Source organism: Heteronotia binoei, chromosome 3, assembly GCF_032191835.1.
Source record: "Heteronotia binoei isolate CCM8104 ecotype False Entrance Well chromosome 3, APGP_CSIRO_Hbin_v1, whole genome shotgun sequence".
NCBI classification, from domain to species: domain Eukaryota; kingdom Metazoa; phylum Chordata; class Lepidosauria; order Squamata; family Gekkonidae; genus Heteronotia; species Heteronotia binoei.
This window is the reverse complement of record NC_083225.1, coordinates 15,611,077-15,632,307: the sequence shown is the minus strand read 5'-3', so window position 1 is coordinate 15,632,307 and position 21,231 is coordinate 15,611,077. Positions and strand designations below refer to the sequence as shown.

The 21,231-nt window shown below is 48.4% G+C and overlaps 1 protein-coding gene across 1 annotated transcript in view; it reads left to right on the top strand.

Annotated features, from left to right (window-relative positions):
* PCDH17 (protocadherin 17) overlaps positions 1 to 20,318 on the top strand; it is a 303,250-nt gene extending 282,932 nt beyond the window's left edge. Inside the window, 1 exon segment of the mRNA XM_060235221.1 lies at positions 19,324 to 20,318. Within this exon segment, the coding sequence (XP_060091204.1) occupies positions 19,324 to 20,009 (686 nt within the window). The 3' untranslated portion in view covers positions 20,010 to 20,318.
* The last annotated feature ends 913 nt before the right edge of the window (positions 20,319 to 21,231 follow it).

The window sequence follows — 21,231 nt, the reverse complement described above, 5'->3', positions numbered from 1 at the left end:
CCCACTGTTGCCCCTCCCAAGCACCAAGAATGCAGAGCATCACTGCCCCAGACAGAGAGTTCCAACAATATGCTTTGGCTAATAGCCATTAATGGACCTCTGCTCCATATGTTTATCCAATCCCCTCTTGAAGCTGGCTATGCTTGTAGCCACCACCACCTCCTGTGGCAGTGAATTCCATGTGGGTAAAGAAGTCCTTCCTTTTATCCATTGTAACCAGACTGCTCAGCAATTTCATTGAGTACCCACGAGTTCTCGTATTGTGAGAAAGGGAGAAAAGTATTTCTTTCTCTACCTTCTCTATCCCGTGCGTAATCTTATAAACTTCTGTCATGTCACCCCGCAGTCGACGTTTCTCCAAGCTAAAGAGCCCCAAGCATTTTAACCTTTCTTCATAGGAAAAGTGTCCCAACCCTTTAATCATTCTAAAAAGGTAAAGGTAGTCCCCTGTGCAAGCACCAGTCATTTCCGACTCTGGGGTGACGTTGCTTTCACAGTGTTTTCATGGCAGACTTTTTACGGGGTGGTTTGCCATTGCCTTCCCCAGTCATCTACACTCCCCCCCACCCCCCAGCAAGCTGGGGACTGATTTGACCGACCTCGGAAGGATGAAAGGCTGAGTCAACCTGGAGCCGGCTACCTGAACCAGCTTCCGCTGGGATCGAACTCAGGTCGCGAGCAGAGGGCTGCGACTGCAGCACTGCAGCTTCACCACTCTGCGCCACGGGGCTCTTCTTCAATCATTCTAGTTGCCCTTTTCTGGACTTTTTCCAGTTCTGGGCTTTTTTCAATGCAGACTCTGCTCCAGTCTACAGGCAGAATCACAGTTTAGGTGACTATAGAGGCTGCTGGTTCTGGCTGCAGCTACAGTTGTCTTGAAAGGGGTCACTTCCAGACCTTCTTGACGCTGTTCTCTGACATCCTGGTTTAGCCTTACATTAAGCTGACACGTACATCAACCCACTTAGTCATCTACTTCACTCCCACCCCCCACCACCACCTTCCTTCCCATATGGAGAATATTGTTCAATAATTAACTCTGGCTTCCTTTGCTGTAACCCTGACCTGGATAGCCCAATCTTATCAGATTTGAGAAGTTAAGCAGGGTTGAGAGACTACCAAGGAAGTGCCCGGTTGCTGCACAGAGTCAGGAAATGGCAAACCACCTGTGCGCGTCTCTTGCCTTGAAAACTCTACGGGGTTGCCGCAAGTCGACCGTGACTTGACAGCAAAAATAAGACATGATGTACAAGAGAGAGAGAGAAAGAGTCAATTTGGTGTAGTGGAGAGCCAGTTTGGCGTAGTGGTGAAGTGTTCAGACTCTTATCTGGGAGAACCGGGTTTGATTCCCCACTACTCCACTTGCAGCTGCTGGCATGGCCTTGGGTCAGCCATAGCTCTCCTAGGAGTTGTCCTTGAAAGGGCAGCCTCTAGGAGAGAAGAAGAAGAAGACATTGGATTTATGTCCCGCCCTCCACTCTGAAGAGTCTCAAAGCGGCTCACAATCTCCTATATCTTCTCCCCCCACAACAGACACCCTGTGAGGTGGGTGGGGCTGAGAGGGCTCTCACAGCAGCTGCCCTTCCAAGGACAGAGTCTCAGAGCGGCTCACAATCTCCTATATCTTCTCCCCCCACAACAGACACCCTGTGAGGTGGGTGGGGCTGAGAGGGCTCTCACAGCAGCTGCCCTTCCAAGGACAGAGTCTCAGAGTGGCTCACAATCTCCTATATCTTCTCCCCCCACAACAGACACCCTGTGAAGTGGGTGGGGCTGGAGAGGGCTCTCACAGCAGCTGCCCTTTCAAGGACAACCTCTGCCAGGGCTATGGCTGACCCAAGGCCATTCCAGCAACTGCAAGTGGAGGAGTGGGGAATCAAACCCGGTTGTCCCAGAGAAGAGTCCGCACACTTAACCACTACACCAAACTCGCTCTCAGCCGCACCCACCTCGCAGGGTGTCTGTTGTGGGGGGAGAAGATATAGGAGATTGTGAGCCGCTCTGAGTCTCTGATTCAGAGAGAAGGGCGGGATATAAATCTGCAGTCTTCTTCTTCAAATGCAGGCACGCCGGTCAGCCAGAATTAAGTGATCTCCGTTCTACCTGTTTTAGAGGATGGTCATGGTGGCCTGCAGTGGAACATATAGATCTGAGTCCAGGAACACCTAGCAGGGGTGTCAAACTCATTTATCATGAGGGTCGGATCTGACATAAATGAAACCTTGTTGGGCCGGGCCGTGTGTGGCATAAAACATAATGCCAGTTAGCGGAGATACATTTTATAAAGGACACAGACAAACAGGAATAAAGATTTATTTAAAAAAAAAAACTCAAAATAAAACATGTTTAAAAGTTTCGCACTCTCGCAATATTTTATTTAACGGTTTCTGAAAACTGACACCTCTTGCTCTGAATTATTGCATCAAAATCGAGAGACGTCTGTGCTGAGGCAATCTTGAGTATGCTGTTCAGGTGTTGTTCAGGTGCATCTTGTAAGTCGCAAATGTACTTTTGACTTATTGACATTCATTACAGAAATCCCATGGTCAATGCTTTGAGCCTAAGACCCAGGGGGAAACATGAAATGGCTGGGCATTGCGAACTTTTGTACATAAGTTGCTTCATGCACTGATCAGCCAATGGAGAAAATAGAGGTTTTGCTCTGTGGCTCCTGTGCGATTGAGCAAGCCTGGCAAAGCAAGTTGTGATGCAGAAGGAAGCAAGAGAGAGAGAAGGAAGCAGATGACAGGGAGTTGCTCGTGCGCCTGATAGGAGCCCTCTGGGGGCCTGATCTGGCCCTCAGGTTGCATGTTTGACCCCCTTGCCTTAGAGGGTCCCTCTGACTCTCAAAAGCTCATACCCCCAAAAAATCTTGCTGTTCTCTAAGGTGCTTCTGAACTCAAATGTAGATTTGTAGATCAGAAGTGTAGATTGCAGATTAGAAATGTAAATCCATTGCAGACCAATACGGCTACTCCCTGAAACTTGTAGGGCAGAACATCCTAGTGGGTAGTTCCCGTGTGCAAATTAATGCTCAGATTCTTGCTGAAGCACCTGGGTTTTCCACCAAGAGCGCCGAAGGGTCTTGGCTGATGGCTGGTGAGAATGCAGACTTTCATACAACAGCAGGGGGAAAACAAATGTCCCTTCTGGATTTATTGCCAATCAGTTTTCTAATCTCCCTCGCCTAATTGCTTTGCCTAACTGAAAAATAAAAGCACCTCGGCCGATATAAATATGCAGATTCCACCCCGCTCTCTTGAATAACGCCGAATGGGAGCAGAGATGGAACTCTATTTGTTTATCTCTGCTTATTTATGTCAAGATCCATAGTAATTAAAGATGGGAGTCGGCGTCAGAAGTAGCACTTCAGCTGATTGTTCTCATCAGGAGAGTCCCACAAGCCTGAGGCTTTAGAGGGACATGTCAGAGCAACTGTTCTTCTCCGCGCCTCGCCTCTGTCCAATTATAGATAGCCTGCGATAAAGGATGCGTTCCGGCCACCATTCATTTTAGCGGGGACAACAGCACTTGATTGCTGGAGGAGCGGCTCCCTCATTGTGTCTTTGCTTGTAAACAACGTTGCAGAAAATATTGGAGCGGTAGCATCTCTCCGGGAAGCAAGGAAATGAGCCAAGTCGGAGCCTGTCTCCCAGAAACACTCATCACTCTGCGGAATTTCCTTCAGTCCGGTTTCACAAGTTAAGAAATGCCAGTAGCAGTCGCAGAATGCTCTGGCTGTTTTCGGCATGTCTCAGAGGGCTGGAAATTGGGATATTTATTTATTCATTCCTTCATTCTTGGTAATTTATAGTCCACCCTTTCCCAAGGATGGGCTCAGGGCGGATAACAACATTCTAAAAACAGTGTGAAATGGCAATTAAAACCAGACAGATCACAACAAACAATAAATTATAAAATGGCGGCTCAGTTGGGCACGTATTATATGAACATATGAAACTGCCTTCTACTGAATCAGACCCTCGGTCCATCAAAGTCAGTATTGTCTACTCAGACTGGCAGGGGCTCTCCAGGGTCTCAAGCTGAGGTTTTTCACACCTATTTGCCTGGACCCTTTTTTTTTTTTAGTTGGAGATGCCGGGGATTGAACCTGGGACCTTCTGCTTCCCAAGCAGATGCTCAGCCACTGATATGAACCAGGAGAGTGAATAAAATAAATTTATGTCATAGCACAGATAGGGTTGCCAATCCCCAGGTGGGGGCAGGGGATCCCCCGGTTTGGAGGGCCTCCCCCCACTTCAGGGTCGTCAGAAAGCGAGGGGAGGGGAGGGGAATGTCTGCTGGGAACTCTGTTATTCCCTATGGAGATTTATTCCCATAGAAAATAATGGAGAATTGATCCACGGGTATCTGGGGCTCTGGGGGGGGGCTATTTTTTGAGGTAAAGGCACCAAATTTTCCATACAGCATCTAGTGCCTCTCCCCAAAATATCTCCCAAGTTTCATAACGATTGGACCAGGGGGTCCAATTCTATGAGCCCCAAAAGAAGGTGACCCTATCCTTCATTATTTCCTATGGAAGGAAGGCATTGAAAAGGTGTGCCGTCCCTTTAAGTGTGATGGCCAGAACTCCCTTTGGAGTTCAATGATGCTTGTCACAGCCTTGATCTTGGTTCCACCCCCAAAGTCTCCTGGCTCCACCCCCAAAGTCCCCTGGCTCCACCCCCAAAGTCCCCAGATATTTCTTAAATTGGACTTGGCAACCCTAAGCACAGATGGAACGCCACGTAGGGGCCTGGCGGAATAGCCCCGCCTTACAGGCCCTATGAAAGGATAACAATTTGGTGAGGGCCTGGATCTCGAGAGGGAGCTGATTCCACCAGGCTGGGGCCAAAGCTGGCCAGGGACGGTCAGTAGATGTTGTGTGCTGGATTGCAGTGATCTCCGGGGCACATGTGGAGAGAGGCAGTCCCATAGATGTGTCAGTCCCAGGCCATATAAGGCTTTAAAAATGTTCTGGTCACTGAATGAGTTCCAAAGGGGTGATTTGTTTGTTTGTTAGTTTATTAGGGAATTACCACAAGAACTTTCCTCTGTATTCACTCTCCCTTTCCCCCAATTATCTCTTTCCCTTAGGGTTGCCAATCCCCAGGTGGGGGCAGCAGATCCCCCGGTTTGGAGTCCCTCCCCCCGCTTCAGGGTCATCAGAAAGCGGGGGGAGGGGAGAGAAATGTCTGCGGGGAACTCTTATAACCTATGGAGATTTATTCCCATAGAAAATCATGGAGGATTGATCCGCGGGTATCTGGGGCTCTGGGGGGGCTGTTTTTTGGGGTAGAGGCACCAATGTTTCATTATAGCATCTAGTGCCTCTCCCCAAAATACCCCCCCAGTTTCAAAAAGATTGCACCAGGGGGTCCAATTCTATGAGCCCCAAAAGAAGGTGCCCCTATCCTTCATTATTTCCTATGGAAGGAAGGCATTGAAAAGGTGTGCCGTCCCTTTAAATGTGATGGCCAGAACTCCCTTTGGAGTTCAAGTATGCTTGTCAAAGCCTTGATCTTGGCTCCTGGCTCCACCCCCAAAGTCCCCAGATATTTCTTGAATTGGACTTGGCAACCCTACTTTCCCTGGCAGCCCCCATAGCCTCTCCCCTTTCCCTGCTTCCCTCCCCTCCCCCGGCCACATCTCCCCAGGAGAAGTCTGGCCTCCTTGTGCAGTGACTGCTGCTGAGCTGGACCCGGTTGCCATTATCACCAGGCTGGGCACATCATAATAGCACCACCCAGATATAAAACTTCCTCACATACACATAAATGGAGATATCTGTGTAAGTACATAAGGATCCTTGTGTCAGACAATGAGATCTCAAATCAACCAACCTTAAATATGCAGTGCTGGAATGTTTTATTGGTATTCTGGGGGGGGGGGGGGATTGTAAATGACTGGGGAAGGCAGTGGCAAACCACCCCATAAAAAGTATGCCATGAAAACGTTGTGAAAGCGATGTCACCCCAGAGTCGGAAACGACTGGTGCTTGCACAGGGGACTACCTTTACCAATGCTTGAGAAAGCATGAATGCGTCTCGTTGAGGTTCACATAGGGAACAGCGCAAAGGGTGGGGGTGGGCGGGAGGGAGGGAAGGCACAGTGGCCGACCACATGACTCTGATGCATTTGAAAGGAGGGACTCTTTGTCCACTCAGGGTTTGAATATCAGAGGCCGGCCATGTTGGTCAGCAGTAGAGGAGCTGGATCTGAGTCAGTCAAACAAGGTTGCGTCTACAGGTAGGGTGAAGGTTAATGAAGATGAGAACTCAACACTGGCACCAAGTCCATCTGTCATGCTACTGCTGACTCAGTCATGCCTGACGCCTTGACCTGAAATCCTTTGGGCCCAGAAAATAATCGAAGTCATAAGAACATAAGAGAAGCCATGTTGGATCAGGCCAATGGCCCATCCAGTCCAACACTCTGTGTCACATAAGAACATAAGAGAAGCCATGTTGGATCAGGCCAATGGCCCATCCAGTCCAACACTCTGTGTCACATAAGAACATAAGAGGAGCCATGTTGGATCAGGCCAATGGCCTATCCAGTCCAACACTCTGTGTCACATAAGAACATAAGAGACGCCATGTTGGATCAGGCCAATGGCCTATCCAGTCCAACACTCTGTGTCACATAAGAACATAAGAGGAGCCATGTTGGATCAGGCCAATGGCCTATCCAGTCCAACACTCTGTGTCACATAAAAACATAAGAGGAGCCATGTTGGATCAGGCCAATGGCCTATCCAGTCCAACACTCTGTGTCACATAAGAACATAAGAGACGCCATGTTGGATCAGGCCAATGGCCTATCCAGTCCAACACTCTGTGTCACATAAGAACATAAGAGGAGCCATGTTGGATCAGGCCAATGGCCTATCCAGTCCAACATTCTGTGTCACATAAGAACATAAGAGAAGCCATGTTAGATCAGGCCAATGGCCTATCCAGTCCAACACTCTGTGTCACATAAGAACATAAGAGAAGCCATGTTAGATCAGGCCAATGGCCTATCCAGTCCAACACTCTGTGTCACATAAGAACATAAGAGAAGCCATGTTAGATCAGGCCAGTGGCCCATCTAGTCCAACACTCTGTGTCACATAAGAACATAAGAGAAGCCATGTTAGATCAGGCCAATGGCCTATCCAGTCCAACACTCTGTGTCACATAAGAACATAAGAGAAGCCATGTTGGATCAGGCCAATGGCCTATCCAGTCCAACACTCTGTGTCACATAAGAACATAAGAGGAGCCATGTTGGATCAGGCCAATGGCCTATCCAGTCCAACACTCTGTGTCACATAAGAACATAAGAGAAGCCATGTTAGATCAGGCCAATGGCCTATCCAGTCCAACACTCTTGTGTCACATAAGAACATAAGAGGAGCCATGTTAGATCAGGCCAATGGCCTATCCAGTCCAACACTCTTGTGTCACATAAGAACATAAGAGAAGCCATGTTAGATCAGGCCAGTGGCCCATCCAGTCCAACACTCTGTGTCACATAAGAACATAAGAGAAGCCATGTTAGATCAGGGCAATGGCCCATCTAGTCCAACACTCTGTGTCACATAAGAACATAAGAGAAGCCATGTTAGATCAGGCCAATGGCCCATCTAGTCCAACACTCTGTGTCACATAAGAACATAAGAGAAGCCATGTTGGATCAGGCCAATGGCCCATCCAGTCCAACACTCTGCGTCACATAAGAACATAAGAGAAGCCATGTTGGATCAGGCCAATGGCCCATCCAGTCCAACACTCTGTGTCACATAAGAAAATAAGAGAAGCCATGTTAGATCAGGCCAATGGCCCATCCAGTCCAACACTCTGTGTCACATAAGAACATAAGAGAAGCCGTGTTCGATCAGGCCAATGGCCCATCCAGTCCAACCCTCTGTGTCACATAAGAACATAAGAGAAGCCGTGTTGGATCAGGCCAATGGCCCATCCAGTCCAACACTCTGTGTCACATAAGAAAATAAGAGAAGCCATGTTGGATCAGGCCAATGGCCCATCCAGTTCAACACTCTGTGTCACATAAGAACATAAGAGGAGCCATGTTGGATCAGGCCAATGGCCTATCCAGTCCAACACTCTGTGTCACATAAGAACATAAGAGACGCCATGTTGGATCAGGCCAATGGCCTATCCAGTCCAACACTCTGTGTCACATAAGAACATAAGAGGAGCCATGTTGGATCAGGCCAATGGCCTATCCAGTCCAACACTCTGTGTCACATAAAAACATAAGAGAAGCCATGTTGGATCAGGCCAATGGCCTATCCAGTCCAACACTCTGTGTCACATAAGAACATAAGAGACGCCATGTTGGATCAGGCCAATGGCCTATCCAGTCCAACACTCTGTGTCACATAAGAACATAAGAGGAGCCATGTTGGATCAGGCCAATGGCCTATCCAGTCCAACATTCTGTGTCACATAAGAACATAAGAGAAGCCATGTTAGATCAGGCCAATGGCCTATCCAGTCCAACACTCTGTGTCACATAAGAACATAAGAGAAGCCATGTTAGATCAGGCCAATGGCCTATCCAGTCCAACACTCTGTGTCACATAAGAACATAAGAGAAGCCATGTTAGATCAGGCCAGTGGCCCATCTAGTCCAACACTCTGTGTCACATAAGAACATAAGAGAAGCCATGTTAGATCAGGCCAATGGCCTATCCAGTCCAACACTCTGTGTCACATAAGAACATAAGAGAAGCCATGTTGGATCAGGCCAATGGCCTATCCAGTCCAACACTCTGTGTCACATAAGAACATAAGAGGAGCCATGTTGGATCAGGCCAATGGCCTATCCAGTCCAACACTCTGTGTCACATAAGAACATAAGAGAAGCCATGTTAGATCAGGCCAATGGCCTATCCAGTCCAACACTCTTGTGTCACATAAGAACATAAGAGGAGCCATGTTAGATCAGGCCAATGGCCTATCCAGTCCAACACTCTTGTGTCACATAAGAACATAAGAGAAGCCATGTTAGATCAGGCCAGTGGCCCATCCAGTCCAACACTCTGTGTCACATAAGAACATAAGAGAAGCCATGTTAGATCAGGGCAATGGCCCATCTAGTCCAACACTCTGTGTCACATAAGAACATAAGAGAAGCCATGTTAGATCAGGCCAATGGCCCATCTAGTCCAACACTCTGTGTCACATAAGAACATAAGAGAAGCCATGTTGGATCAGGCCAATGGCCCATCCAGTCCAACACTCTGCGTCACATAAGAACATAAGAGAAGCCATGTTGGATCAGGCCAATGGCCCATCCAGTCCAACACTCTGTGTCACATAAGAAAATAAGAGAAGCCATGTTAGATCAGGCCAATGGCCCATCCAGTCCAACACTCTGTGTCACATAAGAACATAAGAGAAGCCGTGTTCGATCAGGCCAATGGCCCATCCAGTCCAACCCTCTGTGTCACATAAGAACATAAGAGAAGCCGTGTTGGATCAGGCCAATGGCCCATCCAGTCCAACACTCTGTGTCACATAAGAAAATAAGAGAAGCCATGTTGGATCAGGCCAATGGCCCATCCAGTTCAACACTCTGTGTCACATAAGAAAATAAGAGAAGCCATGTTAGATCAGGCCAATGGCCCATCCAGTCCAACACTCTGTGTCACATAAGAACATAAGAGAAGCCGTGTTCGATCAGGCCAATGGCCCATCCAGTCCAACCCTCTGTGTCACATAAGAACATAAGAGAAGCCGTGTTGGATCAGTCCAATGGCCCATCCAGTCCAACACTCTGTGTCACATAAGAAAATAAGAGAAGCCATGTTGGATCAGGCCAATGGCCCATCCAGTCCAACCCTCTGTGTCACATAAGAACATAAGAGAAGCCGTGTTGGATCAGGCCAATGGCCCATCCAGTCCAACACTCTGTGTCACATAAGAAAATAAGAGAAGCCAAGTTGGATCAGGCCAATGGCCCATCCAGTCCAACACTCTGTGTCACCTAAGAAAATAAGAGAAGCTGTGTTGGATCAGGCCAATGGCCCATCCAGTCCAACACTCTGTGTCACATAAGAAAATAAGGGAAGCCATATTGGATCAGGCCAATGGCCATATTGGATCAGGCCTATGTTCTTTATCATTCTATGTATCATAGAATCATAGACACATAGAGTTGGAAGGGACCTCCAGGGTCAACTAGTTCAACCCGCTGCACAAAGCAGGAAATTCAAAAAATTTTGTTGTTCAGTTGCACAGTCAACTCGACTCTTTGCGACCCCCTAAATTCACAGGATCCTTATTGCTGTCAGATGGCTATCTAGCCTCTGTTTAAAAACCTCCAAGGAAGCAGAGCCCATCACTTCCTGAAGAAGCCTGTTCCACCGAGGAACCGCTCTTAACTGTCATAGAATCATAGAATTGGATGAGACCTCCAGGATCATCTAGTCCAACCCCTGCACAATGCAGGAAACCCACAAACACCTCCCCCTAAATTCACAGGATCTTCATTGCTGTCCAATGGCCATCCAGGCTCTGCTTAAAAACCTCCAAGGAAGGAGAGCCCACCACCTTCTGAGGAAGCCTGTTCCACTGAGGAACTGCTCTAACGGTCAGGAAGTCCTTCCTAATGTTTTGTTGAAAATTCTCGTCATTTAATTTCAGCCCATTGGTTCTGGGCCTACATTGGTGAGTACAGGGATTGCTGCATGCTTACTTGTGTTAGAATCATAGAGTTGGAAGGGATCTCCAGGGTCATCTAGTCCAACCCCCTGCACAATGCAGGAAACTCACAAATACCTCCCCCTAAATTCACCGGATTCTCATTGCTGTCAGATGGCCATCTAGCCTCTGTTGAAAAACGTCCAAGGAAGGAGAGCCCACCACCTCCCGAGGAGGTGTATATCATTCTGCGTATATCTAATGTGGACCATTCTTTATGTATCTAGTGTGGATCATTCTGTGTGTATCTTATGAGTATCATTCAATGTATCATTCTGTGTGTATCTAATGTGCATCATTCCTTGTGTATCTAGTGTGGATCATTCTATCTGTATCTAGTGTGGATCATTCCGTATGTATCTAACGAGTATCATTAAGTGTATTGTTCTGTGTGTAGATAGTGTGGATCATTCTATGTGAATCTTATATAGATTATTCTGTATGTAATGTATCCCTATGGATTTCAGGGCTTGAATCGCTCACATTTTCATTATCTTATTTTTGTTTTTATTTTCTTGCTTTCATTTTGAACATCTAGTGCAGGGGTGTCGAACTCATTTGTTACGAGGGCCGGATCTGACATAAATGAGACCTTGTTGGGCTGGGCCATGTCGGGTTGGGCCGAGCCATGTCGGGTTGGGCCAAGCGTGTACCTATTTAAGATTAGGTAGCAGAGATATAAACTTTATAAAGGACACAGACAAACGCAAATATATATATTTAAAAACTTAAAACATGCTTAAAAAGTTAGCACTCGTTGGTCTTAAAGACGCTTTCTTTGCATTTCTCCCATGGAATCTAAGGAACCGGGCAAAGGAAGCTCTGGCTCTTTTCTTCCTTCCCCCAGGGGACTGGGGGAGGGAGCCTCAGCCAATGGAGAAAATAGAGGTTTTGCTCTGTAGCTCCTGTGCAATTGAGCAAGTCTTGCAAAGCAAGCTGAGATGCAGAAGGAAGCAAGAGAAAGGGAGAAGAAGCAGTGGACAGCCAGTTGCTTGGGGGCCTGATAGGAGCCCTCCGGGGGCCTGATTCGGCCCCCGAACTGCATGTTTGACACCCCTGATCTAGTGTATGGTCAACAGTAGTTGCAAGGAAGCTATGCTGGCACAGAACGAAATCCCTCTGCTCTGAAGCCATTGGGTACCTTTTGTTAGGACCAACAAAAAAAAATGGCACAAAAGAGTGTGGAGGCTTGCAGATTCTCTAGAACTCTTCAGCAAGCTGAGCTTGTTTCTTTTTTAAGCGTTGGGGGTCAATATGTTCCAGGCTTCTTGTCACCACCCTGGGCAGAACACCCGCCTTAGTTTCTTAGATTAAAAGATGCTAGGTGGAGCCCATAGCTGGTTGGAATTTTAGTCCTGCGGGGAGAAGAAACAAAGATGGAAGGGAAAGTGCTTCGCATGCAGAAGGTCCCAGGTTCAATCCCCAGCATCCCCAGTTAAAGAGGACCAGGCAGCCGGTGATGTGATAGACCTCTGCCTGAGACCCTGGAGAGCAGCTGCCAGTCTGAGTAGACAGTAGTGCCTTGGACGGGCCAGACATACAGCTTTCTCTGTATGTCTTTGGGAGCGGCCATGGCTCAGTGGTAGAACTCCTGTGTGGCATGCAAGAGATCCCAGCTTCAGTCCCTGTGGCATCTTCAGTTAATAGGGCAGGCAGTAGGTGAGGTGAAAGACCACTGCATTAAACCCTGGAGAGCTGCTCAGGTAGCTTCGGGCCCAGTAGCCCCTTAGAGCAGGGGTGTCAAACATGTGGCCCAGGGGCCATATCAGGCCCCCAGAGGGCTCCTATCAGGCTCCCAAGCAACTGGTTGCCATCTGCTTCCTTCTCCCTCTTTCTTGCTTCCTTCTGCATCACAGCTTGCTTTGACAGGCTTCCTCAATCGCACAGGAGCTACAGAGCAAAGCTCCTCCTTTGGAGAAGCAGTGGAGGAAGGAGAGCTAGCTTTGCCAGGCTTTCTCAATCGCACAGCAGAGCTACTGAGCCAAGCCTCTCTTCCTTCTATTGGCTGAGGCTCCCCACTCCCCGGTCCCCTGGGGAAGGAAGGAAAGAGTCAGAGCTTCCTTTGCCCAGTTCCCTAAATCACATGGGAGACCTACAAAGAAAACACCTTTGAGACCCACGAGTGCTAATGTTTTAAGCATATTTTAAGTTTTTGGGGTTTTTTTTAAATCCTTTGTGTTTGTCTGTGCCCTTTATAAAATTGGTATCTCTGCTACTTAATCTTAAATAGGAACACACATGGCTTGGCTTGACATGGCCTGGCCCAATAAGGTCTCATTTATGTCAGATCCGGCCCTCGTAACAAATGAGTTCGACACCACTGCCTTAGCGATCAACGCAATTCGGGGGGGGGGGGGGTTAATAAGCTTTCATGAGTAAAAGCCTAGTTTGTCCAATAGCTGGTCTACTGGGGATCTCCTGAACGGCAGACCAATATGGTTACCCACCCGAAACCATCTTCAAGGAGAGAAGCTTTCAATCAGAGTAGACAGTGCTGACCTCAATGGATCAGTGGTCCATTGTGTTCTGTGAAAAGATAAACCCCGGCATTTCATCAGACGTTAAGGCATAAATGTAAGGACCCCAGACTATTCGAATGCAATTAGCAGGAGTACACCATTCGTGGGATACAGTCCATAGGCTTTACCACCCTGCATTTCAGCAGGCTTCCTCGTTCCTTGGCTCATTGTCTTCCTCTTCTTGCTCCAGCTTGTCAGCCGCAGTTAATTCCAGGTAGCTTGTTTCCTTTTCTTTCTCGGGATGCTAATTTCTCTGCTCTATTTTCGGAGCCGCTCTCCCTAACGTGCGCAAAGCGCGTCTGATTGTTTATCCCTCAACCTCCAGAGACTGCAAAGGCCACCAGGCTGCCGCTGCTTCTTGGGCCCATTTGGACTCTTAAGGGCTTGTTTTCGACAGGAGACGGGGAGAGGCAAGGGGCAATAAAGACCGACGGCGCCTGGCGCCTGACCCCGGTCTTTGCCTGCACTGTGCGAGAGGAGGGCTGGTGTGATATATTTATTTTTACCTGCGAAATTGATTCCGCTTTCTCATAAATACTAATTTAGCTGTGGGCGGCCGAGGCACGCTCTGTGTTGATCGTTTGGGGTGGGTGGGTTGCTGCTTGTACTGAAGCACAGGCTTCGATTTCTCCCCCCCCCCCCCTCTCCATCTTGCTAGCTGCAGCATGTTGAAACTGCAAGCTGATGGAGAAGTGAGCAGCTTATAATATATGATAATCAATACCTCAAATCTGCTTTCTATGATGTGACATAAAAGAGGGAGACCGAGGGAGTGGGGGGGGGGGAGAACCGGGGCGGGGGTGTTTGTTGGTCTGTTTCCCAGCAGAGCAGAGAGAAACCTCAGGCACAGCTGCTGGGTTTTCCTTTCAAGGTCAAAGTGTGCTTGTTTCCTCATAAAACCACTCTCCCCTGCTATTTTTTTCCCCCACTTCATATTTAATTTAGCCTGTGCTGGGAATCCCAGGTAGCAAAAATGGAAAGCATAAATACAAGATTCTTTCTCTTTCCCTCCTTCTCTCTATTGACAATTCATTGGGAAAGGGCATTGGCTCCCTGGTAGAAGCTATTGGATTTGGATTTATGTCCCGCCCTGAATCTCAGAGCGGTCACAATCTCCTCTACCTAGAGGAGCATCCGCTATGCATGCAGAAGGTCCCAGGTTCTATCCCCGACATCTCCAGTATGAGGGATCAGGTCAGGCCCATAGCCAGAAAATTTTAGGTGGGGGGTGAGGCCCACTGAATTACATTGCAGGTGGTAGGGCCTGCCACTCTTGTGGCCCCCGCTCTCTCCGCGGCTGCTGCCACCCCCTCCATGGTGCCTCTTCCCCGGAGAGCCAGTTTGGTGTAGTTGTTAAGTGTGTGGACTCTTATCTGGGAGAACCGGGTTTGATTCCCCACTCATCCACTTGCACCTGCTTGAATGGCCTTGGGTCAGCCATAGCTCTGGCAGAGGTTGTCCTTGAAACGGCAGATGCTGTGAGAGCCCTCTCAGCCCCACCTACCTCACAAGATGTCTGCTGTGGGGGAGGAAGGTAAAGGAGATTGTGAGCCTCTCTGAGACTCTTAGGAATGGAGGGAAGGATATAAATCCAATAACCTCATCTACCTCACAGGGTGTCTTTTGTGGGGGAGGAAGGTAAAGGAGATTGTGAGCCGCTCTGAGACTCTTCGGAGTGGAGGGCGGGATATAAATCCAATATCTTCTTCTACCTCACAGGGTGTCTGTTGTGGGGGAGGAAGGTAAAGGAGATTGTGAGCCGCTCTGAGACTCTTCAGAGTGGAGGGCGGGATATAAATCCAATATCTTCTTCTACCTCACAGGGTGTCTGCTTTTTTTGGGGGGGGGGAGGTAAAGGAGATTGTGAGCCGCTCTGAGACTCTTTGGAGTGGAGGGTGGGATATAAATCCAATATCTTCATCTACCTCATAGGGTGTCTGTTGTGGGGGGGGGGGAGGAAGGTAAAGGAGATTGTGAGCCGCTCTGAGACACTTCGAAGTGGAGGGTGGGATATAAATCCAATATCTTCATCTACCTCACAGGGTGTCTGTTGTGGGGGGGGGGGAGGTAAAGGAGATTGTGAGCCCCTCTGAGACTCTTTGGAGTGGAGGGTGGGATATAAATCCAATATCTTCATCTACCTCACAGGGTGTCTGTTGTGGGGGAGAGGAAGGTAAAGGAGATTGTGAGCCCCTCTGAGACTCTTCAGAGTGGAGGGCGGGATATAAATCCAATATCTTCATCTACCTCACAGGGTGTCTGTTGGGGGGGGGGAGGAAGGTAAAGGAGATTGTGAGCCCCTCTGAGACTCTTCGGAGTGGAGGGCGGGATATAAATCCAATATCTTCTTCTACCTCACACGGTGTCTGTTGTGGGGGGAGGAAGGTAAAGGAGATTGTGAGCCGCTCTGGGACTCTTCGGAGTGGAGGGCGGGCTATAAATCCAATATCTTCATCTACCTCACAGGGTGTCTGTTGTGGGGGAGAGGAAGGTAAAGGAGATTGTGAGCCCCTCTGAGACTCTTCAGAGTGGAGGGCGGGATATAAATCCAGTATCTTCATCTACCTCACAGGGTGTCTGTTGGGGGGGGGGAGGAAGGTAAAGGAGATTGTGAGCCCCTCTGAGACTCTTCGGAGTGGAGGGCGGGATATAAATCCAATATCTTCTTCTACCTCACACGGTGTCTGTTGTGGGGGGGAGGAAGGTAAAGGAGATTGTGAGCCGCTCTGGACTCTTCGGAGTGGAGGGCGGGCTATAAATCCAATATCTTCATCTACCTCACAGGGTGTCTGTTGTGGGGGGGGGAGGAAGGTAAAGGAGATTGTGAGCCCCTCTGAGACTCTTCGGAGTGGAGGGCGGGATATAAAGCCAAGATCTTCTCCTTCTCCCTCCCTCCCAGCCACCCACTCACTGAATGAAGTGCCAGCTCCCGGGACTCTTTCAAGACCTCCTTCCTCCCCCTGCAGATCAGCTGATCGGCGGGAAAAGTGGCAATCCGGGGAGGAGGCAGGACATAGGAGCCACCAGCCTCGGCACCACTTTTCCCACTGATCAGCTGATCAGTGGGGGGCGCGGGGAGGCAGCCTTGAAAGAGTTCCTGGGAGCCGATGCTTCGGTGGAAGGAAGGGGGAGGTGCTGTGGAGGGTGGTGGGGCAGCCAGAGCAGCGGGGAGATCAGGGGCCACCAGAACAGCGGCCGTGGAGAAAGTGGGGGCTGTGAGAGTGGCAGGGAGAGCCGGGCCGCCAGGTGGGGCGGTACAGATGGAAGGAGGGGGTTGGAGTGGCCAGCCCCCCCACCACCACCACCCCCGTGGCTTTGGGCCTGGATCAGGTAGTAAGTGATGTGAGGCTGAAGAGCTGCTGCCGGTTTCAGTAGACATTCCTGACCTTGATGGACCAAGATTCTGATAGTAGAAGGCAGCTTCATGCAAGAAAAAAGAGAAGGAGGTAGCTGATGGGACCTGGGTCGCACCAAATGGCGTGTGTATGCAGAGTTCTCCCAGAATTACAACTGATTTCCAGGCCACAGAGATCAGTTCCCTTTTGGGTTACCCACTCTGGCTTGGGAGATTCCTAGAGGGTTGCCAGTTCCCAGGTGGGGGCAGGGAATCTCCCAGTTTGGAGGCCCTCCCCCTGCTTCAGGGTCATCAGAAAGCGAGGGGGGAGGGAAATGTCTCCTGGGCACTCCATTATTCCCTATGGTGACTGATTCCCATAGGACATAATGGAGAATTGATCCATGGTTACTGGGGCTCTGGGGAGGGCTGTTTTTTTTTTGGTGGGGGGAGGGAGGTAGAAGCACCAAATTTCAGCATAGCATGCAATCCCCTCCTCAAAAGGGTTGGACCAGGAGGCCCAATTCTATGAGCCCCCAAAAGAAGGTGCCCCTATCCTTCATTCTTTCCAGTGGAGGGAAGGCATTTAAAAGGCGTACAGTCCCTTTCGATGTGATGGCCAGAACTCCCTTTGGAGTTCAATGATGCTTGTCACACCCTTGCTCCAGGCTCCACCCCCAAAGTCTCCTGGCTCCACCCCCAAAGTCTCCAGATATTTCTTGAATTGGACTGGGCAACCCTATACCTAGAGAGGGTGGGGATGTGATGCCAGAGAATCTACCTTCCAAAGCTGCCATTTCCTCCAGCAGAACTGATTTTTGTGACCCAGACATCATTTGTAATTCTGGGAGAAACTCCAGGCCTCCTCTGAAGCCTGGCCACCCTAGATGGCCTGGAAGAAGAAGTGGCATCTTCCAAGGGTGAACTCAGTTGGCATCACATTCCCATTGAGCCCCCTCCAGTGGCCAGGCCCCAACCTCTCCAGGCACTGGCCCAGAACTCCTCACCTGGTTGCTTTCCTCAGGAGCAGGGCCAGACTAAGGCAAGCTGAGCCCTGTGGCTCTAGCAATCCCGGGAGAACCACTTGGTTGGACGTGGGCCATTACGATGCTGAAAATGGCTCACTCATGGGTAAGCGTTAGAGAACCCCAACTGTAAGCCTGTGCCGGTTGCTATCCCTGCTAGGGGCTGGGCCAGGTCAAGCAATCCTTGCTTCCCATGGGCTCCTGGCCTTTGGAAAATGAAGCCCACCAGAACTTCCCCAGGAACTTCAATGGCTGGACTGCCCATGGTGTACAGTTTAGGGCAGCATAATGGAAGAAGGCCAAAGAGAGCTAGCTTGTGGGGGTGCTCTCGGTTGGGAAGCGGTTGAGAAAACAACAAACAATCCCATTTGGACATCCGGACCGTTAGAAATGCCTCATCCCAACTTAGATGGCAACAGAGATCTGTCTTTCCCTCTGCGTTGTTCGATGTCAGCTCTTCATGGATTCAAAACGAGTCCAGAATTCTGTGTCACTAGTCTGAAATTCTGTTGCCGGAAGAGACCGTTAATATGGAACAACGTTGCTCCCATGCTGTTTATTTGCACCAAGGGAGCATAGTTGTCGTTTTTGGAGTTGGCCAATGGGATTCATGAGTAGACTACATCCACACGTAACAGTCCAATGATATATCTACATATGTAGACACTGGAAACGCCAGGGATTGGAATTGTACCTTTTGCATGCCAAGCAGATGCTCTACCACTGAGCCATAGCTCTGGTATGTCTCTTTTCACAGTCTACAAAGGCGCATTGCTCACAAATGCACATGTAGGGGATCCACACCTGCACACACCATCTCTCTCTCTCTCTCTCTCCACACACAGACACACACTTCTCATAATAATAAATAAGCATTTTGCTGGTTCCTGAAATGAGAATATGATGACAAAGAAGAAAATCCACCTCATTAACTACACTTGCCATCTCTTTGACAAAAACAGCACTCTCGACTAGAGACATTATTCCTTCTAAGAAGAATGCAAATTTCTGGGGGGGGGGGGTCCCCCCAATATGTATTCATGCAAATTAATGTTCCCATTCTTCCACGGAAACAAAATAAAAATAGGAGAAAGAGCGGAATCAGTTACACAATCCATAAGCGGGTCTAATAAAATGGCAATATGCGTCTCTTGGCAGGCTTGTACTAAGTGCACGGTAAAAGAAAATTCTGTCCCTCTTCTCAGCTGCCAAAGCAAGCCCTCCCCCCCCCCATAACATGCCTGACATGCAACATAACAATTACGAACACAGAGGCGTCAGAGGTGAAAACTCAGCTTGTTTAATTTTTATAAAGTGTTTACGTGTCTACAAAGCCGGCCATCGTTCCGATATTGGATCGGAGGGCGGGCAAATGATTAAGATAATGCCTTCTTGAGTTTCTTAAGTGCCGTTCACTGTTTTCCTAAATGATTTCGCCAGAACAGATTTCTATAGCAAGAGTTTACCAATGAGCTCAATTCAGCGGAGAGGGTATCCCCTGAGACGCTCTCTCTCTCTGCTTCCTTTGAGCTGTGGGGCCGTTGTCATATCTTGAGAATAAGTTCTAAATAAATCCATGGCCTCAACATGTAGGTTTATTATGCAACGCTCCTGAAATGGTTTAATTATGATTGCTTTTGTAACGAGGGCACCTGGGCTGTCGAGCCAGCAAGCTCGTTGTCATCAAGGCAGCCGATTAAAACTGTTGTTCTTTCTTGTTGCTTTCGCAGAACAAGAGGAGTGCGTTAACTGCACCGACGAATGCCGGGTGCTTGGTCATTCCGACCGGTGTTGGATGCCCCAGTTCCCTACTGCCAACCAGGCCGAAAATGCGGATTATCGAACAAATCTCTTTGTCCCTACGGTGGAAGCGAACGTGGAGACTGAGACTTACGAAACTGTGAACCCCACGGGGAAAAAGACTTTTTGTACATTTGGGAAAGACAAGCGAGAGCACACAATTCTCATTGCCAATGTGAAACCTTATCTCAAAGCCAAACGTGCCCTGAGTCCTCTCCTCCAGGAGGTGCCCTCAGCATCAAGCAGCCCGACCAAGACGTGTATGGAGCCTTGCGCCTCAACAAAAGGGCCGCTGGATGGTTGCGAAGTCAAAACGGGAGGCCTGTCTGACCCGAACAGCCAGTACTTGACCGCCACTGACAGTCAATACCTGTCGCCTAGTAAACAGCCCAGAGACGCGGCCTTCCTCGCGTCCGATCAGATGGCGAGGGTCTTTGCTGAGGTGCATTCGCGAGTCAACCGAGACTCTGCCGAAATGGACTCTGTCTTGGAGCAGATAGACCGTTCCAATAGGGAACTAGGGAGAGAGTCAGTGGACGCAGAGGAAGTAGTGCGGGAGATCGACAAGCTTTTACAGGACTGTCGGGGGAATGACCCTGTAGCTGTGAGAAAGTGAAAACAAAACACACACACACACACAAAAAAAAGACAGCCTGGCATTTATTTGCTTCTTCTGCTGATTTGAAAAACAAAACAAAACAAAATCTCCCCCTGGTTCTAGAATTTATACAGGGATGAACAAAGACCAATGCTGCTTTAACGGCTTTTAGTGAACATCTGAAGTGCCCACTAAGTATGTTCTTTTTTTCACCGCTGTTTCTTTTTCACAGATAACACTGGTTTCGTTTTGACCAAACTCTCATTAGGACAGTGCGATGTATGTAAAGAAAATGGAAGGAAGGAAAGAAAGAAAGAAAGCGAGGAAGGAAGGAAGGAAAGAAGGAAGGAAGGGAGGGGAGAAAATGGGCGCCACTTTGACAATCTAATAGAAAGGTGTAAGGATAAAAAAAAAAGAGAGAGAGATATGGAACCTGATGTTTAAGACTTGATAGTTGATGTCATTGTGATTGTTTACCTGTAGACCCCATAAAAGTCAGGGCCAGATCATTCTGTGTAGGGTTTTCCAGCAGTCCATCACAGGCTTCCACTGAAAATCCTAAAACCAGAAACCGCGTAAACCATGAAACAAATGTTCTTGTCATAGACACCAAGCATTTAACACACATTTGTGACGGCAACCATTTCTGTATAAAAGTTATCTGCCACATAGACACACACAGAGACACAGAACGATCCTGAGAATCCATTTCATAGCATCGTTTCCGCAAAGATATCCCAGCCATTAGTCTCACAACTCATGAGTCATATTAAAGTTCAGTGTAAAATGGTAGAGTTCCATGATTGTCCAACGCACACATAAGCTAACTCACATGGTAAGATGGGGTGGGGGGCAAAGGGGCTTTCAGTGTCCAGCGAAACTCTAGGCTAGCAGTCTGTTTTGAACCTGAGGCATAATATGAGATCACAAACGAGAGATACCCACTTGACGGGTAATAATAGAGGAGAAGAATTAACATTATTAACACCTTTTGTAGTTCATTTGTGGACACTACAATAGCTCAAGTGAGTGCAACCATTTCAGCCATCCGCGCCAATCCACAACCAACCATTTAAATGTTGAAATGTGAGAAAATTCAGTGTGTTTACATCCGATGACATATTTTTTATTGATTTATTGCAAATCCAGTGCATTTGAGCCAAATTGTTGAGTGTATAAGAGCTATATTGTGTATTTTATTAAATTAATATATAGTTGTGTTGCAAAAACAAAAAAAACG